At 38.6% G+C, this 21,742-nt stretch overlaps 1 protein-coding gene across 3 annotated transcripts; it reads left to right on the forward strand.

Annotated features, from left to right (window-relative positions):
- Window positions 1-932: 932 nt before the first annotated feature.
- TLR3 (toll like receptor 3) lies at window positions 933-19,693 on the forward strand. Of its 3 annotated transcripts, none has more exons than XM_065946945.1 (5): window positions 933-1,061; window positions 3,261-3,712; window positions 13,302-13,493; window positions 16,308-18,157; window positions 18,937-19,693. In XM_065946945.1, the coding sequence occupies exons 1-5, from the start codon at window positions 1,019-1,021 to the stop codon at window positions 19,163-19,165; spliced, it is 2,766 nt and encodes a 921-aa protein (XP_065803017.1). In that variant the 5' UTR covers window positions 933-1,018; the 3' UTR covers window positions 19,166-19,693. The 3 variants fall into 3 exon arrangements, with proteins under 3 accessions (XP_065803017.1, XP_065803015.1, XP_065803018.1); XM_065946943.1 differs by having other exon boundaries at window positions 954-1,051; XM_065946946.1 differs by lacking the exon at window positions 933-1,061 and adding an exon at window positions 2,176-2,276.
- Window positions 19,694-21,742: the final 2,049 nt, after the last annotated feature.

Raw genomic sequence — 21,742 nt, forward strand, 5'->3', positions numbered from 1 at the left:
AGGGAAGTCCTGAGAAACCTGGAAGTCTGGTTTCTTTAATTAGATGGTTTCTTTAATTAATGATTTAATTGACACTCCTGACTACTTGCTCTTGGTTGGAAAACTCCTATATATCCTAGTTCCTCCTCTTGCCTCCTCTGAATAGTTTCTCAGAGCTATCTAAAATGCTATCTCCCGGGCTGCATTTCTCATTTTACCCCCAAGCAAACTTACTTCCCAACTCTCTAAAAAAATTGAGTAATTAAAAAATAATAATAATAACCATATCATGTTACACTAACAATGAAAAAAAAAGTGTTCTTTTTTTTTGACAAGCATATTCCTTACACTAGTTGAAGTCAGTAAAGCTAATTGGTAACTAAATAGTGAATCTGAATTTTCTCTGGATGTGTCTATTTGTTCCCTAACAGAGCCTGACCATGTAAAGCAGAACAAAATGAGTTAGGACTGGCTCGTGGCTTTGCCAAAGCCAGCTTTCCTGTCATGTGAAACTTGGTCTCTTTGATCAAAAGGTTAATTTCTACATTATTTGCCTTACAAGGTTGCTGAAAAGATAAAGTGAGATAACAGAAGTGAAAGTACTTAGCTTTAATTAGGGACTGAGAGTTTTTTTCTGTTCCTCTAATCACATTCTACTAGATTTCTGACAGCCATGCATCAGACTTCAGTTTGAAGAAAAAAAAAAAAAAAAAATAGAGGAATTCACTCTGAGTCAGATATTCATCAACTTCTAGAGTATTAGCTCTGCTCATATCAAAGGGTGAAGTCTTAATTCTTTCAACGTTCTCTGTCACAGTGTCTGTGACCCTTTTAATAAAACCCAAGGGACTATACATGAAAAAGAAAAAAGAAGACATTTCTAAGAAGCAATATAAAACACTTCTGAGACTGTGGTGTTTTTCTTTTGAATGTGCCAAGTAGAAAAGCTGTCTTTTTTTTTTTTTTTTTTTTTTAACTTCAGTTTCACTTTCAAAATTGCAGCACACTCCCCAGATGAAAACGAACTGGATTTGGACTAATGAAAAAAAAGGAATGGTCAGCTGTTGTCACAGTAAGTGAAGGTATGTTTTTTACATTCTTATTGGGATAGGAGCTCTCATGTTGGATAAAGCTAGAATCACGTTGGTTTTAACATTCTTTGGTCTTTATTTGATCTGGTGCTTGAAATGGAGTCAGAATCATTCAACAAGGAGAACAGAGGAAAGGGGAGAGGATGAAGAAGTGGGGAGAAATATATGGTAACACAGAGGACAAGTGACAGCAATAATTTCTAATTAACATGAGAAAACATTTTGTGTGGTATTCTGTTTTTTTGTGATGTTCCATAGTGGGAAAGCACATTGAGGAGGTGATAGAAATCATTCTGCAACTGCCTTCTTAAGACAAACAAAAAATCACATCTTTTCTTAAAGGTACAAAGCCCTCTGAGCTTTAAAGAACTTATCTCCTTTTCTCAGTGTTTTTGGCTGGAGAGGAGATAGGGGCTGACATTCTTTAATAAATCTGACTATGAGAAAACATCCAGGCTTTCCTAGGAGTAAGCAAACAGCTTTCTTTGGCCTAAAAAGGAAAACGGAAGAAGATGAGACATGGAAAAATGTCCAGAAGTGTAGAAAGGTCAGAAATGAGTAGATGTGGGTTGGTCAGCCTCAGGCAGTACTGGTTTGCGCAAGCTGGCTCCAAATTTTCAAGTAGGATTACATGTTAGTGCGTGTCTGCATAAATTTAGGGGGAAATGTTGTGAATTTACAAACCAAACTGTACAAGCCAAACTATAAATAAGGATTAAGCAGCCTGGCTCCAGATGCCATGTCCCAAACATTATTGTCTTTCACTTAGAAAAGTGAAATGTGTAATCCTAAGCTTTCCAAAATTGCAAGGCTCAGTGAATCTACTTTTCATCTCTTTCAGCCTTTCTTTGTTTCTATTACATCTCATGAAACATCAGCTCTTCACTCTCATCTCATTCTCTCGCTGTGTTTTTGTTTATTTTACCAAAGTACATTCTAGAATTAAAGTCGTTTACGCAGGTTGCTTAGTTATAAACTTACTGAGTCTGTGCATGTTTCAAAATGCTTTTTCCCCTTACCTTTAATTGTTCAGCCTGACATGAAATTTGAGGTTCAAAATTATTCCCCATGAATGTTTTGAAAACTTATCACTATTGTTTTCTAGTGACTTATGTTGCTGGTGAAAAGCTTTGTAGCAATCAGGATCTCTTTCCTGTGGAAGTAGTGGATCATATGTTCTCTTTAGAGAGTTTTAGGATATTTTTGGTGAGTGATAACAATTCTGAAGTTTCAAGAGAATATGTGTATTTTTCCTTTTTCACTCACACTGCCTGGCATTTGGTGAATCTTTTCTAGCAGATGAAGTGTTATCTTCAGATCTGGGAATGTCTTTCAGTCCTTACATGTTTTATAAATGGCTTAATCCTTCTTGGTAATTCTAATTTCTAGCTGTAGCCCTTGTGGAAGTGGTAAATGTCACCTAGACAAGGAGGGGAGTGTATTTAGGGGACTGTGCCTATGAACTGGTAAATAGAGGTCCTACCCTTATGGTACTAGGAGAAGAGTCTTAGGAATAGGTTTTAAAGTGAGAAATATAACAATATACTAAATGAAATAAAAAATAACTAAGGAGAAATGTGAAGAGGATGAGGAAAGAGTATAATTAACTTCCCTATTTGGCGGTGGGGGTGTGAAGAAACTACTTAAAGTCTGGAAGTAAAGAAGTAGAAACATAAGCATATTATTCAGGTTTGTGGAAGGGACCATGAGAATTAAAAGTAGAAGCTGTCAAGAGGTTTACCTTGGAAGGTTGCAACTGTGCCGTGTACTGTGCTTAGTTGGTCAGTTGTATCTGCCTCTTTGTGACCCCATTGACTGTAGCCCACCAGGCTCCTCTGTCCATGGGGATTCTCCAGGCAAGAACACTGGAGTGGGTTGCCATGCCCTCCTCCAGGAGATCTTCCCGACCCAGGGATCAAACCCAAGTCTCCCACAGTGCAGGCGGGTTCTTCACCCCTAAGTCACCAGGGAAGGGGGAGAGTTTGTGGGTTCCATTAGTGACTTTTTTGTGCTGATTCAATCCACTTGATGTATTGCTTGTATAAAACATACTTGTTTATCATAAATGTTGTGAGTATCAAGAAGACATATAGTCACGTTTGGTTGCATATTATTACAAGGAATAAACCAATGAATATGAAAGTGCATGTTATTAATGCTGTCCATTATTTCTATGTTTTTCTTTATAAGGCAAAATCATGAGCAGGCCTTTGCCTTATCATATCTACTTTTTTTGGGGACTGTTGAGCTGTTGGATACTGTGTACCTCTTCTGCCAACAAATGTACTGTTAGACATGAAGTAGCCGATTGTAGTCATCTGAAGTTGACTCAAATACCTGATGACCTCCCAACAAACATAACTGTGTTGAATCTTACCCATAATCAACTCAGAAGATTGCCACCTGCCAATTTTACAAGATACAGCCAACTTACTATCTTGGATGGGGGATTTAACTCCATCTCAAAGCTGGAGCCAGAACTGTGTCAAAGTCTCCCTTGGTTGGAAGTTTTGAACCTCCAGCACAATGAGATATCCCAGCTTTCTGATAAAACCTTTATTTTCTGCATGAATTTGACTGAACTCCATCTAATGTCCAACTCAATCCAGAGAATTCAAAAGGATCCCTTTAAAAACCTGAAGGTAAGAAAAATGAACATTTTCATGTAAGAAGTGAAAAATACATTATCAAATGTTGTTTTCAAGTCATTTATGCATCATTAGACTTTGTAGCTATCAAGATGAAGAATGAGAAGTCTGATCTACATAAATGGGAAGAAAGAGTAAATACTGTCTTAAGTCAGTTTCAATCTTAATTTTAAAGAACTCTGATCTCTCACATCCTTCCACTTGAAACAGAACTTAGATATAAGATGTTGAGACCAGAGACGAATCAGAATATCCCATGATGAAAGGCAAATAGACTCTCAGTACTGCTGACTTAGTACCTGCAGTGATGAAAAAGTGTCGAGTCCAAAATCTGATTTAAATAAAGTTACAAACTGATGCATGATAAAGCAAATTGTCCAGTGAAAAATTACCTCCTTTTGATTTATGAAATCTTCTGCAGTATTGCTTTTCCAGTGGCTACCACCTTTTTCTTGTCAGCACTTTAATTGTAAATCTATGCAAAACGTATGCTAGTGTCTTTATTTTTTTTTTCCTTTTTTTTCCATTTATTTATATTAGTTGGAGCCTAATTACTTTACAATATTGTAGTGTTTTTTTTGCCATACATGGATATGAATCAGCCATGGATTTGCATGTATTCCCCATCCTGAACCCCCCTCCCACCTTCCTTCCCATCCCATCCCTCTGGGTCATCATAGTGCCCCAGTCCTGAGCACTTGTCTCATGCATCAAACCTGGACTGGTGATCCGTTGCACAATTGATAATATACATGTTTCAATGCTATTATTTCAGATCATCCCACACTCGCCTTCTCCCACAGAGTCCAAATGTCTGTTCTATATATCTGTGACTCTTTTTTCATCTTGCATATAGGGTTATCGTTACCATCTTTCTAAATTCCATATATATGTGTTAGTATACTGTATTGGTGTTCTTTTTTTCTGGCTTACTTCACTCTGTATAATGGGCTCCAGTTTCATCCACCTCATTAGAACTGATTCAAATGTATTCTTTTTAATGGCTGAGTAATATTCCATCATGTATATGTACCACAGCTTCCTTATCCATTTGTCTGCTGATGGGCATCTAGGTTGCTTCCATGTCCTGGCTATTATAAACAGTGCTGTGATGAACATTGGGGTACACGAGTCTCTTTCAGTTCTGGTTTCCTCAGTGTGTATGCCCAGGAGTGGGATTGCTGGGTCATATGGCAGTTCTATTTCCAGTTTTTTAAGGAATCTCCACACTGTTCTCCCTAGTGGCTGTACTAATTTGCTTTCCCACCAACAGTGTAAGAGGGTTCCCTTTTCTCCACACCCTCTCCAGCATTTATTTCTTGTAGACTTTTGGATAGCAGCTATTCTGACTGGCGTGAAATGGTACCTCATTGTAGTTTTGATTTGCATTTCTCTGATAATGAGTGATGTTGAGCATCTTTTCATGTGTTTGTTAGCCATCTGTATGTCTTCTTTGGAGAAATGTCTGTTTAGGTCTTTGGCCCATTTTTTGATTGGGTCATTTATTTTTCTGGAATTGAGCTGCAGGAGTTGCTTGTATGTTTTTGAGATTAATCCTTTGTCTGTTGCTTCATTTGCTATTATTTTCTCCCATTCTGAAGGCTGTCTTTTCACCTTGTTTATAGTTTCCTTTGTTGTGCAAAAGCTTTTAAGTTTAATTAGGTCCCATTTGTTTATTTTTGGTTTTATTTCCAATATTCTGGGAGGTGGGTCATAGAGGATCCTGCTGTGATTTACGTCGGAGAGTGTTTTGCCTGTGTTCTCCTCTAGGAGTTTTATAGTTTCTGGTCTTACATTTAGATCTTTAATCCATTTTGAGTTTATTTTTGTGTATGGTGTTAGAAAGTGTTCTAGTTTCATTCTTTTACAAGTGGTTGACCAGTTTTTCCAGCACCACTTGTTAAAGAGGTTGTCTTTTTTCTATTGTATATTCTTGCCTCCTTTGACAAAGATAAGATGTCCATAGGTACGTGGATTTATCTCTGGGCTTTCTATTTTGTTCCATTGATTTATATTTCTGTCTTTGTGCCAGTACCATACTGTCTTGATGACTGTGGCTTTGTAGTAGAGCCTGAAGTCAGGCAGGTTGATTCCTCCAGTTCCATTCTTCTTTCTCAAGATTGCTTTGGCTATTCGAAGTTTTTTATATTTCCATACAAATTGTGAAATTATTTGTTCTAGTTCTGTGAAAAATACTGTTGGTAGCTTGATAGGGATTGCATTGAATCTATAGATTGCTTTGGGTAGTACATTCATTTTTCACTATATTGATTCTTCCAATCCATGAAAACAGTATATTTCTCCATCTATTTGTGTCCTCTTTGATTTCTTTCATCAGTGTTTTATAGTTTTCTATGTATAGGTCTTTTGTTTCTTTAGGTAGATATACTCCTAAATATTTTATTCTTTTCATTGCAATGGTGAATGGTATTGTTTCCTTAATTTTTCTTTCTGTTTTCTCATTGTTAGTGTATAGGAATACAAGGGATTTCTGTGTGTTAATTTTATAGCCTGCAACTTTACTATATTCATTGATTAGCTCTAGTAATTTTCTGGTAGTGTCTTTAGAGTTTTCTATGTAGAGGATCATGTCATCTGCAAACAGTGAGAGTTTTACTTCTTCTTTTCCTATCTGGATTCCTTTTATTTCTTTTTCTGCTCTGATTGCTGTGGCCAAAACTTACAAAACTATGTTGAATAGTAGTGGTGAAAGTGGGCACCCTTGCCTTGTTCCTGACTTTAGGGGAAATGCTTTCAATTTTTCACCATTGAGGATAATGTTTGCTGTGGGTTTGTCATATATATGACATTATTTTGAGGTATGTTCCTTCTATTCCTGCTTTCTGGAAAGTTTTTATCATAAATGGATGCTGAATTTTGTCAAAGGCTTTTTCTGCATCTATTGAGATAATCATATGGTTTTTATCTTTCAATTTGTTAATGTGGTGTATTACATTGATTGATTTGCTGATATTAAAGAATCCTTGCATTCCTGGGATAAAGCCCAGTTGGTCATGATGTATGATCTTTTTAATATGTTGATGGATTCTGTTTGCTAGAATTTTGTTAAGGATTTTTGCATCTATGTTCATCAGTGATATTGGCCTGTAGCTTTCTTTTTTGTGTGTGGCATCTTTGTCTGGTTTTGGTATTAGGGTGATGGTGGCCTCATAGAATGAGTTTGGAAATTTTCCTTCCTCTTCGATTTTCTGGAAGAGTTTGAGTAAGATAGGTGTTAGTTCTTCTCTAAATTTTTGGTAGAATTCAGCTATGAAGCCATCTGGTCCTGGGCTTTTGTTTGCTGGAAGATTTCTGAATACAGTTTCAATTTCCATACTTGTGATGGGTCTGTTAAGATCTTCTATTTCTTCCTGGTTCAATTTTGGAAAATTATACTTTTCTAAGAATTTGTCCATTTCTTCCAAGTTGTCCATTTTATTGGCATAGAGCTGCTGGTAGTAGTCTCTTATGAGCCTTTGTATTTCTGTGTTGTCTGTTGTGATCTCTCCATTTTCATTTCTAATTTTGTTGATTTGATTCTTCTCCCTTTGTTTCTTGATGAGTCTGGCTAATGGCTTATCAATTTTATTTACCTTTTCAAAGAACCAACTTTTGGCTTTATTGATTTTTGCTATGGTCTTTTTTGTTTCTTTTGCATTTATTTCTGCCCTAATTTTTAAGATTTCTTTCCTTCTACTAACCCTGGGGGTCTTCATTTCTTCCTTCTCTAGTTGCTTTAGGTGTAGAGTTAGGTTATTTATTTGACTTTTTTATTGTTTCTTGAGGTAAGGCTGTATTGCTGTGAACCTTCCCCTTAGCACTGCTTTTAAAGTGTCCCATAGGTTTTGGGTTGCTGTGTTTTCATTTTCATTCATTTCTATGCATATTTTTATTTCTTTTTTTATTTCTTCTGTGATTTGTTGGTTATTCAGAAGCGTGTTATTTAGCCTCCATATGTTGGAATTTTTAATAGCTTTTATCCTGTAATTGAGATCTAATCTTACTGCATTGTGGTCAGAAAAGATGACTGGAATGATTTCAGTTTTTTTGAATTTACCAAAGTTAGACTTATGGCCCAGGTTGTGATATATTCTGGAGAAGGTTCCAAGTGTACTTCAGTAAAAGTTGAAATTGATTGTTTTGGCGTGAAATGTCCTATAGATAGCAATTAGGTCTAGCTGGTCCATTGTGTCATTTAAAGTTTGTGTTTCCCTGTTAATTTTATGATTAGTTTATCTATCCATATGTGTGAGTGGGGTATTAAAGTCTCCCACTTTTATTGTGCTATTGCTAATTTCCCCTTTCATACTTGCTAGCATTTGCCTTACATATTGCGGTGCTCCTATGTTGGGTGCATATATATTTTTAATTGTTATATCTTCTTCTTGGATTGATCCTTTGATCATTATGTAGTGTCCTTTTTTGTCTCTTTTCACAGCCTTTATTTTAAAGTCTATTTTATCTGATATGAGTATTGCAACTCCTGCTTACTTTTGGTCTCCGTTTGCGTGAAATTTTTTTTTTTTCCAGCCCTTCACTTTCAGTCTGTATGTGTCCCTTGTTTTGAGGTGGGTCTCTTGTAGACAGCATATATAGGGGTCTTGCTTTTGTATCCATTCAGCCAGTCTTTGTCTTTTGGTTGGGGCATTCAACACATTTACATTTAAGGTAATTATTGATAAGTATTGTCCCATTGCCATTTACTTTGTTGTTTGGGGTTCGCGTTTATACAACCTTTCTGTGTTTCCTGTCTAGAGAAAATCCTTTAGCTTTTGTTGAAGAGCTGGTTTGATGGTGCTGAATTCTCTCAACTTTTGCTTGTCTGTAAAGCTTTTGATTTCTCCTTCATATCTGAATGAGATCCTTGCTGGGTACAGTAATCTGGACTGTAGGTTATTCTGTTTCATTACTTTAAGTATGTCCTGCCATTCCCTTCTGGTCTGAAGAGTTTCTATTGAAAGATCAGCTGTTATCCTTATGGGAATCCCCTTGTGTGTTATTTGTTGTTTTTCCCTTGCTGCTTTTAATATTTGTTCTTTGTGTTTGATCTCTGTTAATTTTATTAATATGTGTCTTGGGGTGTTTTGCCTTGGGTTTATCCTGTTTGGGACTCTCCGGGTTTCTTGGACTTGTGTGACTATTTCCTTCCCCATTTTAGGGAAGTTTTCAACTATTATCTCCTTGAGTATTTTCTCATGGCCTTTCTTTTTGTCTTCTTCTTCTGGAACTCCTATGATTCGAATGTTGGGGCATTTCACATTGTCCCAGAGGTCCCTGAAGTTGTCCTCATTTCTTTTTATTCATTTTTCCACTCTGCTTCATTTATTTCCACCATTCTATCTTCTGACACACTTATCCTATCTTCTGCCTCCGTTATTCTACTGTTGGTTCCCTCCAGAGTGTTTTCTATCTCATTTATTGCATTATTCATTATTAATTGACTCTTTTTTATTTCTTCTAGGTCCTTGTTAAACATTTCTTGCATCTTCTCAATCCTTGTCTCCAGGCTATTTATCTGTAACTCCATTTTGTTTTCAAGATTTTGGATCATTTTTATCATCATTATTCTAAATACTTTTTCAGGAAGATTCCCTATCTCCTCCTCTTTTGTTTGGTTTGGTGGACCTTTTTCATATTCCTTTACCTGCTGAGTATTTCTCTGCCTTTTCTTCTTGTTTAGATTGCTGTGTTTGGAGGGCCCTTTCTGTATTCTGGTAGTTTGTGGTTCCTCTTTATTGTGGAGGTTCCTTCCAGTGGGTAGGATTGGGCGATTGACTTGTCAAGGTTTCCTGGTTAGGGAAGCTTGTGTCAGTGTTCTGGTGGGTGGAGCTGGATTTCTTCTCTCTATAGTGCAATGGAATGTCCAGTAGTGAGATTTGAAATATCTATGGGTTTTGTGTGACTTTGGGCAGCCTGTATATTGACACTCAGGGCTATGTTCCTGCATTGCTGAAGAATTTGTGTATTATGCCTTGCTCTGGAACTTATTGGCTCTTGGGTGGTGGTTGGTTTCAGTGTAGGTATGGAGGCTTTTGGATGATCTCTTATTAATTAATGTTCCCTGGATTCAGGAGTTCTCCGGTGTGCTCAGGTTTTAGGCTTAAGCCTTTGCCTCTGGTTTTCAGTCTTATTCTTCCAGTAGCCTCAAGACATCTCCATCCATACAGCACTGATAATAAAACTTCGAGGTTAATGATGAAAAGATTCTCCACTATGAGGGACACCCAAAGAGGTTCACAGAGTTTCATGAAGAAGAGGAAAGGGAGGAAAGAGATAGAGGTGAGCTGGAGGAGAAAAAATGGGGAATCAAGATGAGAGAGACAGATCTAGGCAGTACTCTGTTCCCTAAGTGTTCATCGAAGCCCAGAACACCCACAGAGATTCACAGAATTGGGCTGAGAAGAGAAGGGGGAGGGAGGAAATAGAGGTGACCTGGGGGAGAAAAAGGAGAGTCAAAAGGGGGAGAGAGTAATCAAGTCAGTAATCACACTCCTGTGTAAAAATGGGTACTGAAGATTGGATTCTTAAATGTACAAAATTGATACCAAATACTAAAAAACAAAGATTAAAAATCTAGAGTAGAGGTTAGACTCTTAAAAATACAATATTAAAAAACAAGAACACAAAAAGTATAAGCAATATATATGAAGTTTGCTTTAAAAAATAGAGTCCTTTTTTTTTTCTTGCAAGGTAATAGTGGGTTATAAAAATGAAAGTTAAAGGAGTAATAGAGGACTTAAAAAAGAAGAAGAAAAAAAATTTTTAATTAAAAAAAAATAATAATAATAGTAAAAATATACCTAGGAATTTCTCTGGAGCTGTTGCGGGCAGTGTGGGTTCAGTTCAGTTTCAGATAGTTCCTTGTTCCAGCTTATACTTCTCAATATCTATAGGCCTCTTCCAGTGTAGTCGGTGTTAACTACAGGGATTTTAGTCTTTTGCACCTATCACTTCTAAAGCAGTTCCCTTTGTTTATTTGGCTTCTGTTTGCAGGTCTCTTCAGTGTCTAATTTCTACCCTGACACAAGTGGGCGGAGGTGGTCTCTTGCTTAGGTTCTGTTGTTCAGTCGTGCTGCAGGGAGGGAGGGGCGCTGCAGACAAATGTCACTGGCCTGTGTGGGGAGCACTCGCAGTGTTCCGGCCACTCTGGGTTTGCCCCCGCTCACGGTGTGTGTGCTTTCCCCGTCTACACTGCTCAGGTTCTCAGCTGCTCTACAGGGAGTGGGCCCTAGTTGCGTGCACTTCCCAGGTCTAAATCTCTCAGGTTCAGGTTCTCAGGTCCTCCGCAAAGGTGCAGACTCGGTTGGGCCTGAGTTTTGTGCCTTCCCCGTCAGAGCAGCTCAGGCAGCCAGGAGCTTGATGCACGCACTCTCTTCAGGTGCAGCGCGACTTCTCCCCTCCCCGTCCCCGCCTCAGTTTCCCGGCGTGCCTGGTCCGGTGCACCTTGTGTCTGTTCTGGGGAGCTGATCTCTGGCTGTGACCCTCCCGGCGGATGTCAACCATGCAGAATCTCAGGAAGTCTTTGGTTAGAAACTGGAAGCGTTTGCAGTTTGGTAAGGGATGCCTCTGGGGCCGAGTTTGCCCCTTTCCGGCTCTGCCTGGCACCCGCCTACCCCCTGCCTCTGGCAGGGGATGGACCTGTCCGTATTTTTCCTCCCAGTTAGGTTGCCCCTTGAGATTTGAAAACTTCCCCCAGACCTGCTGGTGAGAGGGTTTCCTGGTGTTTGGAAACTTCCTCTATTAAGACTCCCTTCCCAGGATGGATCTCCTCCCTAACTCTTTTGTCTCTCTTTTTATCTTTTATATTTTGTTCTACCTCCTTTCAAAGACAATGGGCTGCTTTTCTGGGTGCCTGATGTCCTCTGCCAGCGATCAGAAGTTGTTTTGTGGAGTTTGTTCAGTGTTCAAATGTTCTTTCAATGAATTTGTGGGGGAGAAAGTGGTCTCCCCATCCTATTCCTCTGCCATCTTAGCTCCTCCCCCCCCCCCCCCCCCCCCCGCTAGTATCTTTAAATCTGAAGCAATTATTATATCAAGGTTATTTTCAGAACTCTTTGTTTTCTTCATTTTGTGGGCTAACAAAAAAACTGAGCATCCCTTTGCCTTAGATACCAAGAATAATGAACACATTTAATATGCTCAGACATATTTATAAAATGATTCACTGGATAGCTGGGGATTTGAAATGCTTTCTTGTTGTGCCTGATGTTGACGTGGATGAAATGTCTTTGGGCCCAAAGACCTCAAAATCTGGTTAATTGCTGGCAAGATGTTATTTTTATTTTTAAAACATAAATTGAAGGCTTATGCTATTAATAGACATTACGTAAGACTTTGCCCTAACATGTATCAGCTTTTCCTTATGTTTCACCTGGTTGGAAGTTTACATATTCAAAAGTAGCACAAAATGCTAAAACATCGCAAAGCACAGACAAAACAGATAAAAATTAGTATTCTGTGCTAGTCAGGATGCAAAATTTACACAACCACCAATATTTCTAAATATAAAAATCCTTTTAAAATTTCATGGCCAGTAACATTCTCTTCATGCCTCTTAAAACGCTGTTTCTTCAACTTTTTTTCTGTTGTTTAGATTCAAGACTAATGCATGACTATATGTTTGATAAGCCACATGAATATTTCCTACATCATAAATGAAAGCTTATTATAAATAAGTAAAATGCTTATTATGAATATTCTTTAATCATGACAAATAAAACTTGTCTTTATATTTTGGAAGAGAAGTAAATTCTTTGAATTAAGAAATTCATCTTTGTAGCAATGGTGTTTTCAGTAACAAGCAGGATTTCTTGTCAGGGAATGTTTAACAGGAGGATTCCTGTGTGCTGTTTTCTATTTCTCATAAATCCTCTGTTTTGTATCAGTTCCTGGTAACAGGAACGAATGGAATGCACGCTGCTCCCAGGACTGAGGTCATAGGATGAAACACATGCATGGATCTCCTTCAGTAAACATTCTCCTTAGGACAAAACTGCTTAGTCAAGATCCTCTTGAGCAATGGATTGTCTCTGACCTCATGACCATTGTTAATCCTTTGTTCTCTTGATAATGATTGCTGTAGGTTTGGTTTCCTGATCTTTATCATTGTCAAAAGAAATTCCTTGTACAACAGCCTATATATATACTCACAAAAAGATCATTAAAGCACCCTTGCTCTGCCAGAGACTTGGGTCTCTCTCTCACTCACTTCGGCTAATTTTCTGGAGCGTGGAAACCTGCTGAGCTCACTCTCCTGCCTGGGCTTTCAAGACCTCCTCAAGAGGGTGCCCTGTGCCTCCGTGAGTGGTACAAGTCCTGTCCTAGGGCTTTATCAGTTCTCTGCATAACCCAAGGAATATTAGCTTCTTTCTCTTTTTCACTTATCGTCAACTTCAGATCACCAGGTTCCGGTCCATTAAAGGACCACAACAATTTCTTACTACTCCTATAGTCAGTTTTCTAGAGAAAAATTGAGTTGTGCTATTTTGCTGTCCAGTTATTTCTAAGATTCATGTGCACTTAGAAGAACCATTTTTGGTGCCAAGACTATAACTTACATACACATTTTTTTTTTTCTCCTCAGAATTTAATCAAATTAGACCTCTCTCATAATGGCTTATCATCTACTAAATTAGGAACTCAGCTCCAACTGGAAAACCTTCAAGAGCTTCTATTATCAAATAATAAAATTTCTTCACTAACACCAGAAGAACTTGATTTCCTTGGCAATTCTTCTTTAAAAAGATTAGAGTTGTCATCAAATCAAATCAAAGAGGTAAGGTAAAAATTCCTGTGTTATACTTTTCAGTGTGGGCAGACCCTAATTGTCTCATATGAATGAGAATCTAAAGCTAGAAATGAGAAAGGGATGATAACCTTTGTTACGGTTTCCAGAAATCCTTCATACATACTGCTTTGGGCAATTGGCGTCAACCTCACAAGAAAGTGAGTTTGGTAGCTATTAGAATCCAGAATCTGGGGCTGTGCTGTCAAAAAGAAGTGGAGGGTTCACTACAGACCAGAACTTTGGCCATGGGGAACTTACATATTTCTCTGGGTCTAGTTTCCTTGCCTATAAAGTGGAAATAATGCTACCTATTGTACAGAAGCCCTGGAAAAGTTACTAACAGTATGATGGTTAAGAACACAGACTTTCGAATTGAGTTAGCTGATTTCCTGTCTGGGCTTTATCTGTTAGTAATTATGCAATTGGGCAAATGATTCAAGTTCTGTCTGCTCCAGTTCCCTAGATCTAAAATGGATATAGTAATTACACTTCCCCATAGGGTTATGTGGCAAAGAATTTAGCACAGTCTCTGGCATATAGGAAGTTCTCAATAAATGATAACTAGCATTATATTTTTACAAACATCTTCCTATAACGGAGTAAACCTAATCTGCTCTTTTTTGGGTCTATGACCATCAATTTGCTAATTATTTTTGCATACAGATATGTCTGTATTTTATTCCTTTACAAGCCAAGAAGAAGAGTATCAGGAATTCTAAGCAAAATCAAATTTTTATAAAGCTATGTTGATTTTCAGATAAAAAAAGAGACTGTGAATGAAATTATCATGAGATAATAATTAAATATCTTATGCAAGCTATTCATGTTCATTTTGAACAGCATTTTTTGGCTTAGAACATCTATTGTAGAAATATATAAATAAATAAATGTAAAATATGTTAAGTAATGACAAGAAAAAAATCATCCAAAACCCCATAATCCAAGGCAACCAGTGTTAGAATTTGGATATGTTTGTATCCAGGTTTTATCCACCTAATAAAAGAAATAACAACAGCAGCTGACATTCATAACAGTACTTAAGTGTCAGGCATTGTGACAAGTTATTTTTTTTTAATTTTATTTTGTATTGGGATATAGCTGATTAACAATGTTGTGATGGTTTCAGGTGATCAGCAAAGGAATACAGCCTAATTTTATACAGTTCTGTAGCTAACTTATGCTTATCATGGTTTTACACAGGAGTAAATTGAGGGACTTCCCCCAGTGATCTAGTGGCTAAGACGCAACACTCTCAATGCGAGGGGCCCAGATTCAATCTTTGGTCAAGGAACTATATTCCACATGATGCAACAGTAAATGGAGATGAGGAAAAGTTAAGGAACTTACCCAGAATCTCAGGTGATGGGCTGGTGACAGAGCTGGGTTTCTAGAAGTGTTAGATCAGGGCATGTAGTCTTCCCAGCTGTGCTGTATTGCTTCTCTGAGGATGACAGTGCATTCTGCCTTTTAAAATTAATATCCTGTCATTATCCTCCATGTCATTAAGAGTTATTCAAAAACTTAATTTTAGTGACAGCAAAATAACCCTATCATATAGATTTACCTTAATTAATCTGACCCTCAATTAATTAAAAGACCCTGATGCTGGGAAAGACTGAGGGCAGGAGGAGAGGTGGACGACAGAGGATGAGATGGTTGGATGGCATCACCGACTCAATGGACATGGGTTTGGGTAGACTCTGGCAGTTGGTGATGGACAGGGAGGCCTGGCGTGCTGCGGTTCATGGGGTCGCAAAGAGTCGGACATGACTGAGCAACTGAACTGAATCTAATCATTTTCCTGCTTTGTATTTTAACTCACTTATGATAAAGCACACTTTCTTCCATCTTTCTGTCATTTCTTCCATTAGCTCTAAGGTCACACAAGTGACGCGTTAGAAACCAGAGCCTCTTTGCTCTCCCAGAAGACTTGGTCTATCCTCTCTGGATTCCTTCTCTCCCACCTTCTGCCCTCTTGTTCCAGCGCTGAGTCCCAGGGCAGCCAAGGCTTCCGGTGAGGGTCTGGGGGGCAGAGCATAAGGCAGATGGAAACAAGGTAATGAAATAATCAGCAGAAACCTTGGTGGAAAGACAAAGTGTCGCTGGAGCTCAGAGTCACAGAAGGGAAAGCGTATGTCAGTGAACACTTCAGTCAGTGGGTGGTAATAAAATCCATTCCTTCATTCCAGGGTGTTCACTAAGAGCAGTGATCACCAAGACAGAAACAGCACCTGCTCTGGAGCTTACTTTGCAAAGAGTTTACTAATTACAGTTATACTTAGTGTGGTGAAATAAAAGTACTAAGTGTATGTGTTAGCCACTCAGTCATGTCCAACTCTTTGTAACCCTATGGACTGTGGCCTGCCAGGCTCCTCTGTCCATGGGATTCTCCAGGCAAGAATACTGGAGTGGGTAGCCCTTCCCTTCTCCAGGGGATCTTCCCCACCCAGGGGTCGAACCCAGGTCTCCCACGTTGCAGGCAGATTCTTTACTGTCTGAGCCATCAGGAAAGCTGCTTAACCTAGCCTGGGAGATCAGGGAAGACCCTCTGAAGAAGTGGCATGGAGGCCAAGATGTGGGTGCTGAGTAGTAGCCAGTGACCAATGGGAGTACAGGCTGGGGCAGGAGGTGGGTGACCGAGGCACAGAGGAAGGAGCTGGGAAAGAGAGGGATGGAGAGAAAACCCAGAGGAGATGGTGAAAGAGGAAAGGAAATTGAGTAAAGAACTGTATCTGTTTTCCAAGCATCATACAGACTCTACTGTGTTTTGATTATTAACCTCTTCTTCCATCCCACTCTTAGTTCTCTCCTGGGTGTTTTCATGCCATTGGAAAATTATCTGGCCTCTCTCTGAACAATGCCAAGCTGAGCCCCAGTCTCATAGAGAAGCTCTGCTTGGAATTGTCAAATACAAGCATTGAGAGTCTGTCCCTGAGCAGCAACCAGCTGGACACAATCAGCCACATGACCTTCGATGGACTGAAGCAGACAAATCTCACCACACTGGACCTTTCCCATAACTCCTTACGTGTGATGGGTAATGACTCCTTTGCCTGGCTTCCACATCTCGAATACCTCTTTCTGGAGTATAATAACATAGAGCATTTGTCTTCTCGCTCTTTTTATGGACTTTCCAGCTTGAGACACTTGAACTTGAGACGGTCTTTTACTAGACAAAGCATTTCACTGACTTCGCTCCCCAAGATTGACGATTTTTCCTTTCAGTGGCTAAAATGTTTGGAGTACCTCAACATGGAAGATAACAACTTTCCAGGCATAAAAAGAAATACTTTCACAGGATTGGTGAGGCTGAAATTTTTAAGTCTATCTGACTCCTTCTCAAGTTTGCGGACTTTAACAAATGAGACATTTCTATCACTTGCTGGTTCTCCTCTGCTCCTACTCAACCTAACCAAAAATAAAATCTCAAAAATACAGAGTGGTGCTTTTTCTTGGCTGGGGCACCTGGAGATGCTTGACCTCGGCCTGAACGAAATTGGGCAAGAACTCACAGGCCAGGAATGGAAAGGCCTAGACAATATTGTCGAACTCTACCTTTCCTACAACAAATACCTAGAGCTGACCACCAACTCTTTCACCTCAGTTCCAAGCCTTCAAAGACTGATGCTCCGAAGGGTGGCCCTGAAAAATGTGGATAGCTCCCCTTCGCCTTTTCACCCTCTTCTGAACCTGGTCATTCTGGATCTAAGCAACAACAACATTGCCAACATAAATGATGAATTGTTGAAGGGTCTTGAGAAACTAGAAATTCTGGATTTGCAGCATAACAACTTAGCTCGGCTCTGGAAGCATGCCAACCCTGGTGGTCCTGTTCAGTTTCTAAAAGGTCTTTCTCGCCTCCACATCCTTAACTTAGAGTCTAATGGCTTTGATGAGATCCCAGTGGAAGCCTTCAAGGACTTACGTGAATTGAAGAGCATTGATTTAGGAATGAATAATTTAAATATCCTTCCACAATCTGTATTTGATAATCAAGTGTCACTAAAGTCATTAAGCCTTCAGAAGAACCTCATAACATCTGTTGAAAAGACTGTTTTTGGGCTAGCATTCAGGAACCTGAATTATTTAGATATGCGTTTTAATCCATTTGATTGTACCTGTGAAAGCATTGCCTGGTTTGTTAATTGGATTAACAGTACCCACACCAACATCTCTGAACTAAGGACCCATTACCTCTGCAACACTCCGCCTCAATACCATGGTTTCCCAGTAGTGCTTTTTGATGTATCAGCCTGCAAAGACAGTGCCCCATTTGAACTCCTTTTCATGATTAGCACCAATATCCTTTTGATTTTTATCTTTATTGTACTGCTCATCCATTTTGAAGGCTGGAGGATATCTTTTTATTGGAATGTTTCAGTGCATCGAGTTCTCGGTTTCAAAGAAATAGACAGAGCAGAGCAGTTTGAATATGCAGCATATATAATTCATGCCTATAAAGATAGGGATTGGGTCTGGAAGCACTTCTCCCCGATGGAGGAAGAAGATCATACTCTCAGATTTTGTTTGGAAGAAAGGGACTTTGAGGCAGGTGTCTTTGAACTTGAAGCAATTGTGAACAGCATTAGAAGGAGCAGAAAAATTATTTTTATTATAACACAGAATCTATTGAAAGATGCATTATGCAAAAGGTAGGTGAACACTACGACATTTGAAATGTATTCTTATCTTTAAATTGAGCTTTTGGTTTTTTTTAATTTTTAAATTTTATTTTATTGATTTGGCTGTGTCCAGTCTTAGTTGTGGCACTTGGGATTGTCCATGCATCATGGGGTGCATCGGATCTCTAGTTGTGGTCCGTGGGCTCAGCATTTGGCAGCATGCAGGCCTAGTTTCTCCACAGCATGTGGGATCCTAGCTCCCCCGTGCATGCTTGCTCAGTCACTTCAGGCATGTCCGACTCTTTACTTCCCCCACCAGGGATCAAACCCATGTCCACTGCATTAGCAGGTGGAGTCTTTACCACTGAGCCAAAACAGGGAAGCCTCAGGACCACCAGAAAGTGAAAGTGAAAGTCGCTCAGTCATGTCTGACCATTTGTGACCCCATGGACTATACAGTCCATGGAATTCTCCAGGTCAGAATACTGGATTGGGTAGCTGTTCCCTTCTCCAGAGGATCTTCCCAACCCATGGATCAAACCCAGGTGTCCCGCCTTGCAGGTGGATTCTTTACCAGCTGAGTCCTTAAGGAAGCCCCTGAATCACCAGGAAAGCCCCTGAATCAAGCTTTTAAATATTACTAACGTTATTACTCACAACTCAAAGTATTTTAAAAATAAAATTAAGAAGAAATATAACCTGGGTTTTAGTGACAAGACTAAAGTTAATTACAAGGAGAATGGTAGATTTTAGAGCTTTGGCCTGTTAAAAACTGTGTATTGATATATGACTTAATGTTCTTAACTTAGATTCAAGGTTCACCACGCAGTTCAGCAAGCTATTGAACAAAACCTGGATTCCATTATATTGATCTTTCTTGAGGAGATTCCAGATTATAAACTGAACCATGCACTCTGTCTGCGAAGAGGGATGTTTAAATCTCATTGCATTTTGAACTGGCCGGTTCAGAAAGAACGGGTAAATGCTTTTCATCATAAATTGAAAGTAGCACTTGGGTCCAGAAATTCAGTACATTAAATTTATTTAAAGACTAAATTAAAGGAGTAAGTTTCCTAATTTTAAAAAGTTCCATGGTAAATTTACATTTTCCTTGACAATAGCATAAATCTGTTCGTTCATATTCATAAGTAAGAATATCACCACTATGTCTCTTCTATGGAAATATGTCTCCCTATTTCAGGCCTTTTATTACCATTTGACATAATCTGACCCAAAATAAACATATAAGAATATCTTTTACTAACAAACACACAGTTAGGTTACTGAGGCCTATGAAAACAGTTTTGAAATAGTCCTCGATTTAAAGAAAAGTTAGAGGTATATGAGGGTTTGTGATAATTATATTTGTTATTTCTTTTTCTGGATGCACTCAGAATAAAATATGACTTTTAATGGGTACAATGCTATTTCAGTTGTGAAAGGGTAAAATGTACACCCATATTTTTAAAAGTTTAATTACAGCAAATTTTTTACTGCAAACTTTGTGTTTTAGTGGTGCCTGTTGCAGTGTTGATTTTATTAAATGTTAAATGCCATTTTAGTAAACATGTGTGTGTGCTCAGTTGCTGAGTTGGTGTCTGACTCTTTTCGACCCTGTGACTGGGCACTTCATCAGTCCATGGAATTTCCCTGGCAAGAATATTGGAGTGAGTTGCCATTTCCTTCTCCAGGAGATCTTCCCGATTCAGGGAACAAATCCATGTCCTCCTGACTTGGCAGGCAGATTCTTTACTACTGTTCCACCTGGGAATCCCATACATGCAGGACAAAAAACATTTATTCTTCATTTTGATTACTTAATAAAATAAATATTTTAATGAATACTTATGTTTCCTGATATTTGGAATTCTGAGGCATAAGAAGAAACAATTCTTTTACTTACAAGTGTTTCAGGAAGGCTTACTTCCCGAAGGTTAATTAGTAGATGGGTTTTGTGGAAACAAAATATTGTCTTACCCTGGTCACAGACTCAGGAGATGGCACAGGCCGATTCACTTGGTTCCACTGGGATTTTCTGCCTGCCAATCTTGAAAATTATAGTGATTAACAAAATCTTAACTATTCCTACCTGACTCATTTGAAAAGACCCTGATGCTGGGAAAGATTGAAGGCAGGAGGAGAAGGGGATGACAGAGGATGACATGGTTGGATGGCATCACTGACTCAATGGACAAGAGTTTGAGTAAACTCTAGGAGATGGTGATGGACAGGGAGGCCTGGCATGCTGCAGTCCATGGGGTTGCAAAGAGTCGGACACAACAGAGCTATTGAACTGAACTGAACTATTCCTATATCATTAGTGATGATGAATGTGGTATAATATACTCACATAGACTATATTATTATAACCATTTAAAAAGTATCCTGTGTATAAGTTACTTCTTATGATTATTTTGTTTTACTTTCATTATATAGTTTAAAAGGGGTCTAATTATTGGAAATAGACGTGAGTAGCTTTTTAATATTCACATATAAGAGAGAGTTGAAATGATCATGCTGAGATACTTTCTGTATTTGAAGCACTTATTTGTCTGCTGAATTTAGGAAGCCTGTGAGATGTCACATTTTGGAGATTTGGTTTAAATATTCTGTGTTTTATATTAACTGTATATATTATATATATACACACAGAACTATTAAATAGTTCTGTATTCTCAGGGCAAGTTCATGTAATCCTAAAGAAAGTACACTCGCTGTCCTGCTGGTTCTGAAGAACTCTACAACAACATGAGTATATGGAGAATTTATTTTCGCTCTCACGTTATATGTCACCCTTACACTTGAGATGTTTGTTTTATTGTTTTTTGTTAAGATTTGTTTTCTAACTGTGAAAAGTGAGAGTGAAAGTCACTGACTCATGTCTGACTCTTTGCGACCCCATGGACTATATAATTCATGGAATTCTCCAGGCCAGAATACTGGAGTGGGTAGGCTTTCCCTTCTCCAGGGGATCTTCCCAACCCAGGGATCAAACCCAGGTCTCCTGCATTGCAGGTGGATTCTTTACCAGCTGAGCCACAAGGGAAGCCCATCTGTGAAAGAATCCTGTTTTATTTTGGCATCATAAAATATATATCACAACTGCTTTCTTCTTGATGCACTTTGTATGTTATCTATCAATACTCCCAACCTCACTGAAACATTTCGAGGTCTATTTATTATTATTATGAATTTATCAATATATTATCAGTTCGTGAAAAGCAAAGCAGGAAGTTATTTTGCTTTCTCTCTCTTGTTTATTTGTTTATGAAGTGATCGATCACAGGGGCACAATTTTTTTTTTTTTTTTTTTGTCACAGGGGCACAATTTAAATTGAGCTCAAATGTCATTTTTTAGATGTTGCTTAATATTTATGGGTTAGGCTGTACAAGGGATGACCAGTTGAACTGAATATAAATATAACTAATAAAAGATATAAGCCTTGACTTGTGTTTGACTCACACAGGAAGCAGCATCTGGTTCTTCTGCAGGTTGATCTTTCTAATTGTTCTCAGGAGGAGTCCATCCCCCTTGGGTTCAAGACAAAGGGAGCACAGAAAAGGATGTTTGTCTGACCTAATTTCCACAGTTGAACTGACTTGTCTGAATGCGCT

The sequence above is a fragment of the Muntiacus reevesi genome, chromosome 10 (genome assembly GCF_963930625.1).
Source record: "Muntiacus reevesi chromosome 10, mMunRee1.1, whole genome shotgun sequence".
NCBI lineage: Eukaryota > Metazoa > Chordata > Mammalia > Artiodactyla > Cervidae > Muntiacus > Muntiacus reevesi.